The 7,755-nt window shown below is 43.2% G+C and overlaps 1 protein-coding gene across 1 annotated transcript; it reads right to left on the bottom strand.

Annotated features, from left to right (window-relative positions):
- Positions 1–245: 245 nt before the first annotated feature.
- Positions 246–7,114, bottom strand: LOC311441687 (uncharacterized protein). Its single transcript, XM_084530076.1, has 2 exons — positions 6,991–7,114; positions 246–2,018 (listed from the first exon to the last, which is right to left on the bottom strand). The coding sequence occupies exon 2, from the start codon at positions 1,961–1,963 to the stop codon at positions 536–538; it is 1,428 nt and encodes a 475-aa protein (XP_084386202.1). The 5' UTR covers positions 1,964–2,018; positions 6,991–7,114; the 3' UTR covers positions 246–535.
- Positions 7,115–7,755: the final 641 nt, after the last annotated feature.

The raw sequence follows: 7,755 nt of genomic DNA, 5'->3' as shown, positions 1-7,755 counted from the left end.
TAATATCCTTTGAGGATAGAAGATAGGAAAGGAATTAAAGAGATAATTGATAAATTTTTACAGTATGGATTATTGATTGAATGCGAATCAGAATCCAATGCACCCATATTGCCAATTAAAAAGGCAGATGAAAAAGCTATAGGCTAGTTCAGGATTTGAGGGCCATAAATAAAATCACTGAGGATATATGTTGCGAGGACATTTGTTGTCGACGGAAGGAAGACACAGACGCTCAATATGAGTGATCAGTGAACTTCGATTTATTGGATAGCTCAGTCGTCTTTTATCTAATTCAATATAATTAGCTCATACATATTGCAAAAGCTAAGCTCATGATTGGTTAGTGCATTTCTCTATTCTATCAGCTAGTTTCCCACCAAAGTAACACAGTTAGTACTTTCCCAGCATACCAACAGATATCATGTTCTTGTACCTGAAACCTCCCTGAAACCTCCCTAAAACCTCCCAGAACTTACATTCCTTCCCAGGCCGCATTCACGTATTTTCTCAGGCTTATTTACGTACTTTCTCAGGCTCATTTGAGCTGTGTTCGATACTTTGTTAACTTGCGGCCTCCTAGCTGTGCAATGTTCACATGGCCTACTTCGCTTAACCATTCCTCCACAATTCCCCCGTTTTTATTTTGGGCTACAAACACCTTCTCTGTGAGTTGTTCTAGTTTCCTAGATAAGCAGCTAAAGACTACCCGTGCAGCAATTATAATCAATACAATTATAAGCAAAAGGCGAAGTCCCTCTTTGATTAAGTTAAAAACCCATCCCCCTACATTTCCAAAGACAGATTTAAGCCAATCATCAAACCAATTATTCTGTATCGTAATTTTTTGTGTATGATCCATTAACCATTTCAATTGATTGTGAATTGATTGCCCATGATCAGAGAGATTAAAGCAACACATTCCTTCTACATCTTCACACCCATGTCCTTGAGCTAATAACAAGAAATCAATAGCGGCCCTATTTTGTAACACAGCATGTCTTATGCTCTCCATATCTTGCGACATTTCAGAAAGAACTTGTGTTGTTACATTTGATTGTTTAACAGCCCAACAAGCAAGCTTATTAATGTTAGTCAAAGCATGTGCAGTTCCCACACCAGGCACTAAAGAAGCAAAGAATCTTTCTGCTGGACCCCACAGTTCTACACCATCATTACAGTCAGAACCCAAAGTATTTAGATCTCGTTTAATTCTTCTGCTCCCTGTTGAGTTCTTCCACGAGTGCAAATCTGGAACGAAAAGTGTGAGTCGTCCTAGGTAACACGGACCCCCAAAAGCACTAGCTGGTATCCCTTGCCATGCACGGTCCCCACAGATTAAAAACATACCAGGTGGCAAAGCTTTGGCCTGACTTTGAAACCAGATTGAATTGGTATCACCTATTCCATACGCCCCAAATGGTACACTAATATTCCCGGTGTTGTTCCATCCACAGTAATGTCCATTGGCCTCAAATCCAAGTGTCCTCGATGTTATGTTGGTCCAGTGCGTTTTATTTTGTTTCCCTTCATGGAGTACAAAGCATGTTTGTGTCCAGTTACTACTGCTATTCCCTACTACCACAGACCCCAGGAGATCCAGTTCTTGAGGGTCCCATGGCAATGAGTTATTAAGAGCTTGCAGGGCAGCAACTACTCCATCCAAGACATTAGCAGAAAGGGATCTACTAAGTAAAGTAACACTGGCAGAGTATGGTGCTAACATTTCACTCAGTTCCTTTGGATCCCCTATTGGAACCCCAAACAAGCATGTTCTAAAAGGATCAGATGCAGAAGCAAGAAACAGACAAAATGAACTCTGTCTGGTTTCATTAGCCCAGGTGACCCACATATTCTGCTGAGGGTCAATCTTCCCTAAGATAGCATTACCATGTCCAGCCATTATTATAACTGATAGCATAATCAAAGTCCCTTGTTCTGTTACTTCAGCCATGATCGTTGTCATCCTCTTCTTTCTTCGATGGCTGGCTTTACACACCGACTAGGCACCCAGGTCGGACCTGTAGGGGAAGAGACACATACATAACCTCGTCCCACATAAATCACATCAGCAGGCCCTAACCATTGCCCTGTTTTCATATCTCTGTACAATACTCTCATAGCACATTTGTTATCATTTTCAGATTTGGTATAATGACGTGCTACAGGTGGTTCGTCATGTTCCCCAAAAACACACAAATGATTCAGAACAAATAGAGTCTTGTCTACCCTTTCTCTAACATCAATAATGTCTTTAAACCTTTCTAAATATTGTTTAACTGTTCCATTAGCCCTTTCCACAATAGCCTGACCAGTTGGTGAATGTGGAATACCAGTAATATGTTTAATGTCCCATAGTTCCATGAATCGCTTGAATGGCCCACTAACATAGGCTGGACCATTATCAGTCTTTATAGTCTGTGGTACTCCCATTACTGCAAAACAACTGGCAAGATGACGTCGTACATCCCGAACTTTTTCTCCAGGCTGCGGTGTAGCCCAGATCATGTGACTATAAGTGTCTATTGTTACATGCAGATATTTCAATCGTCCAAATGCTGGAACATGAGTAACATCCATTTGCCACACTTCATTGGCTTTAAGCCCTCTGGGGTTTGTCCCGACTCCGAGTCCCACCCCTGAATTATAATTACTACATATTGGACAAGCTTTTACTATCGCTTGTGCATCAGCTCTAGACAGTTTGTAAGCCCGCGCAAGTCCCTTAGCATTCTGGTGAAAAATAGCATGAGCCTCCCTAGCTCTACAGAAGGGAGATAATGGCGCTTCAGTGGCTGGAGCGGCAACTAATTTATCCGCCCGAGCATTGCCTTCTCCCAGTCCCTCCACCCATTGGTGACTTCGTATATGTATCACCGCATAGGATTTGCTTCTCTGCGCTATAGCAAGCTGTAAGCTAGTTAATAATTCTGCAAGGCGTTCATTTTTTACATCTCTTAAAGCAGAGTCCTCTATACGATTAGCTATACCTACTACATACAGAGAATCAGATACTACATTTAAAGGGGCATCTTTCCATTTTATAAATGCCCATACAACCGCATAGAGCTCTAATGTCTGTAATGAATCGTTGTCCTGGCCCTTTAAAATTTGGTGTTGCCAGCCTTGTTCGTCTTTCCATGTTATTGCAGCAGACTTGAAGCGCTTTCCAGCGTCCGTGAAAACAGTTACTGCATCTGCTAACGGAGAATCCGACCGCTTGGGCTGGGTTATCCATGCTTGGTTTTCCATCCATGACAATATAGTTGATTGTAATGTCTTTGCCACTATTGTGGCGCCATCCTGTAATAATGCAGCTTGTAGTTTTTCAGAATTCTGTATGTACCATTCCAAGTCACCTGGCTTTATTGGTACCCAGATTGTACTTGGTGGAACTCCGTCTATTTGTAGTATCCGATTTCTTCCTTTCTTTATTAATTCTGACAGCGTGTCAATTTTTTCTTGAATTGTTCTTCGGGGTTGCAATGGGGGAGCTATCCACTCCAATACCACAGTTTCCATTTCCTTTTCCCCCGTTTTTATTTTTTGCTGTGTGATAGCACCCATCAAGTGTTGTGGACCACACAAAACAGTAAAATCCAGTGGCCTGTCAGGTATGCGTCGATGTGTGACACGCGTTGTGATCAGTGATGCAATTTGTTGTAATATTTCCGATTGTTGTTCTGATAATGTCACCTTTGCGGCAGGATCAGTTCCTTTTAATAAAGGTCGAAGGGAATTCAACAGTTCATTTGGAATTCCGACCACTGGCCTAATCCACTGTAAATCTCCCAGCAGTTTTTGAGCATCATTGAGAGTTGTGATGTTCGATTGGATAGTAAGTTTCTGAGGCGGAATAGTAGAATCTGTGATTTTCCACCCTAAGTACTTCCAAGGGCTTGTCTCCTGAATTTTTTCTGGTGCAATTACCAGTCCCATTTGTTTAAGAGCAACTGCCAGGGCATTTTTCTGTTGTAAGGAAAATATCTCCTCCTGAGCTAGCAAAATATCGTCCATGTAATGGTAAATAATCGTTTTTGGCCATGTGCGGCGAATTGGTTGAAGTGCTGCATCAACATAGAGCTGACATAAGGTAGGTGAATTACGCATGCCCTGAGGTAACACAGTCCATTCAAATCTCTGATATGGTCCTTCATGATTTATAGCAGGAAGTGTAAAAGCAAACCTCTGTTTATCATTGTCATGTAATGCAATTGTAAAAAAGCAGTCTTTGAGATCCACAATTAGTAATTTCCACCCTTCTGGTATCATAGCAGGATTAGGTAATCCAGGTTGCAGTGCTCCCATAGCACACATCTGGTTATTAACTGCTCGTAAGTCATGTAGCAAACGGTATTTCCCTGATTTTTTGGGAATCACAAAAATCGGAGTATTCCAAGGGCTTGTTGACAGTCTCAAATGCCCTTGTTGATACTGTTCCTGTACTAATTTATGAGCATGTAAAAGACTTTCCCGTTTCAGTGGCCACTGCTCAACCCATACAGGTTCATCAGTTTTCCATTTAAGTGGGATCGGGAAAGTCCAAGCAATGGCCACACCTAAAAATTTTGATGATCTGTCGTGAGAACTGCTCCCATTTGGGCAAGGATATCTCGCCCCACCAGCGCTTGTACTCCTTCAGGTAGTGATAAGATGGAGACACTGCATTGTACCACCTTATCACCTATTGTCCATTGTAGCACTGGTGACCGACGAGCAAGAGTCACACCTCCTACTCCCGAAACTGTAGCATTAGACTCAAATGTAGGCCAATGTGAGGGCCAATCCTTTGTGCTGATTATAGATACATCAGCACCAGTGTCCAACAATGCCTCAATCTGTATTTTCTCATCCTTTAAACACACAGTGACATTTTGTCGTGGTCTGTGTCGCATACCAAGTGTCAATAAAGCCACTTTTCCCGTGGAGCCAAATGCTCCCAGTCCTCGATCCTTTGCAGATTCCGATGCTAATGATTCAGCAAGATGAGGCAAAGGAATTAACTGTGCCATTTTTGTGCCTTTCGGCACATGAATTGGAGGAAACATTGCAGAAACCATAATTTGTATTTCCCCAAAGTAATCCTTGTCAATAAGTCCAGTTAATATTTGTAATCCATTCATGGTGGCAGACGATCTCCCTATTAACAAAGCTCCCACAGGTTCCTTATTAACAACAACTGGTCCAATAAGTCTTGTTTTTACCCTGGTGGGTCTCGAATCCAATAAAGTCACATCGACTGCGGTTGCCAAATCCAGGCCGAGGCTCCCTCTGGTGGCTGGTCGGAGAAAAAAGGATTCGTCGCAGTTGGTGCTGGTGCTGTTGCCGTCGCTGCCGTTGTCGTAAAAGCCACTTTTTGTGTCGTCGCGGGGCGGCTCCTCCCGCTGCTCCGGCCGTTTCCCGACGCATTTCGGCGGCATGCTGAAGTGCTGTGAGTATTTGTTTGACAATTTTGGCACCACACAGATTCTATTTTGCAATTCCGTCTAATGTGTCCCGCAACACCACATCGAAAACAACGATATTGCGGTGTCGATACTCGGCTAATAGGACGTCCACCGGGGGTTTGCAAAGGAGCAAGGGCTGCAAACACTTTTGACTGTTCTTTCATGTTATCACCTAATTGTTTTACTGCTTCTACTAACATAGTCTGTGGACCTACAGGTACCTGAGACATTCTTTCCAATCCTTCCTCTATTGTCCAAGTACTCGGTAACGTAGCTAATATACTACGAGTTGAAGGGTTACAATTTTGGAGTGCACATTGCTTTAATATAGTGCCTTTAAGATAATCAGGAACTCCCGCTGCTTGTATCGCATTTGCTACCCGATCGATAAACAACCCGAATGGTTCCTCTCTGCCCTGTTTAATTCCCATGTAGGACGGCATTCCCCCCGGCTCTCTAATTTGTTCTAATGCTCTTCTGGCTAGATTCATTGATACCTTAGCTTTGTCTGGTCCCAAGAGTGCCTGCGCCTCTGTTCTAAAATATGGTCCCACACCCAGTAATTCGTCTAATGTAACACCATACAAGGGATCCCCAGGCGCGCGTATTATCGCTACCTCTTCTTGACAGATACCGTGCCAATATGCATTAAACAAAAGTTGTTGATGCTGTGTCAAGATTAGTTTCATTATGCTACGAATATCTCCTGGGAGCAGAATATTTGTCCCCCAAATATAGTCTAACATTTGACGAGTAGGTTCTCCCTTTAATCCAGACTCATTTACTGTAGATCGTAATTGTGTTAATAATTTCCAATCTAAATTAGTCAACTGAACCTGTACATTTCCCTGTGCATCTGGAGGTGAATACACCACCGGATAGGCTGTTGTTATTTGTGCTGCTATTTCAAGATTCCCTTCCTTCATTGCTTCATGCGCTATTTTTTTCCATGTCTCCTCCCTGTCCTGTACATTGATTCTAAATGGACTTGTTGAAAATGAATTTGTACCTGACTCCTCACCCACCCTTTCTCTGTTCTCTGATTGTACGGGCGAGGGTGCAGGCGGGGCTGTCGGTGGCTGTGACTGTGAGGGTTCTTCTTCCCCTGATATGGGTACCGAAGTCCCTTTTGGAATTGTAATTGTTCTATATGATGGTGGAGAGGGGTAAGCTTGTTCCTCAGCTCTTTGCTGAGTAGAGGAAGAAGCAGAAGCCCCCCCCTTCTGACTGGATGATCCTAATCGTTCTGTTGCAGCAGCAGCTATTTTTTGTTCAGCTTGATGTGTTGCTAATGCATTAGTTACCGCCCTCCATGGCTTCATCAATTTCTTTGCTATTTTATTATCACTAATTACTTCATCAAATAATTTATCCCCAAACTTCCTCCACTCTGCTTGTTCAAACACAGTATCAGGATCTAAAAAACAACCCTTAACTACCCCATAAGCTAATAACTTTGGTAATTCCTTTTTACAACATATATCCTGTGTGCCCCGCTTTTCTAAAAAGCATTTGAGCAAATCATACGCCGCTTGTCTCTCCATACCTTTATATACGTCGGTACCGTTGCAGCCTTTGCAAAGACCTCGGCGACGCTTTCCGGCGGGACCCTCTATAGGCTCATCCCGGGTGCGAGGACTCCCTTTCCGAGCTGCGGGTGCGGGTGTGGGTATTCCAGGTTTCTTTTCCATTCACCTTTCAGGCCTCTGGTACGGGGATTCAGCAATTTGTAATCCTTTTCACCTCCTGAGCTGCGTTGCAGGACCGGTCCTTGTATTCCGTCCAACCGTGGCTCGCAGGTACAATTCCAGCGCAGGTTCAACTCCAGCGAAGTCCCTGTTCCTGTATTGCAGGTCCCTGTTCGGGCGCCATTTGTTGCGAGGACATTTGTTGTCGACGGAAGGAAGACACAGACGCTCAATATGAGTGATCAGTGAACTTCGATTTATTGGATAGCTCAGTCGTCTTTTATCTAATTCAATATAATTAGCTCATACATATTGCAAAAGCTAAGCTCATGATTGGTTAGTGCATTTCTCTATTCTATCAGCTAGTTTCCCACCAAAGTAACACAGTTAGTACTTTCCCAGCATACCAACAGATATCATGTTCTTGTACCTGAAACCTCCCTGAAACCTCCCTAAAACCTCCCAGAACTTACATTCCTTCCCAGGCCGCATTCACGTATTTTCTCAGGCTTATTTACGTACTTTCTCAGGCTCATTTGAGCTGTGTTCGATACTTTGTTAACTTGCGGCCTCCTAGCTGTGCAATGTTCACATGGCCTACTTCGCTTAACCATTCCTCCACA

Source organism: Aythya ferina, assembly GCF_964211825.1.
Source record: "Aythya ferina genome assembly, chromosome: 9".
Taxonomy (NCBI): domain Eukaryota; kingdom Metazoa; phylum Chordata; class Aves; order Anseriformes; family Anatidae; genus Aythya; species Aythya ferina.
This window is presented reverse-complemented; position numbering and strand designations above follow the sequence as displayed.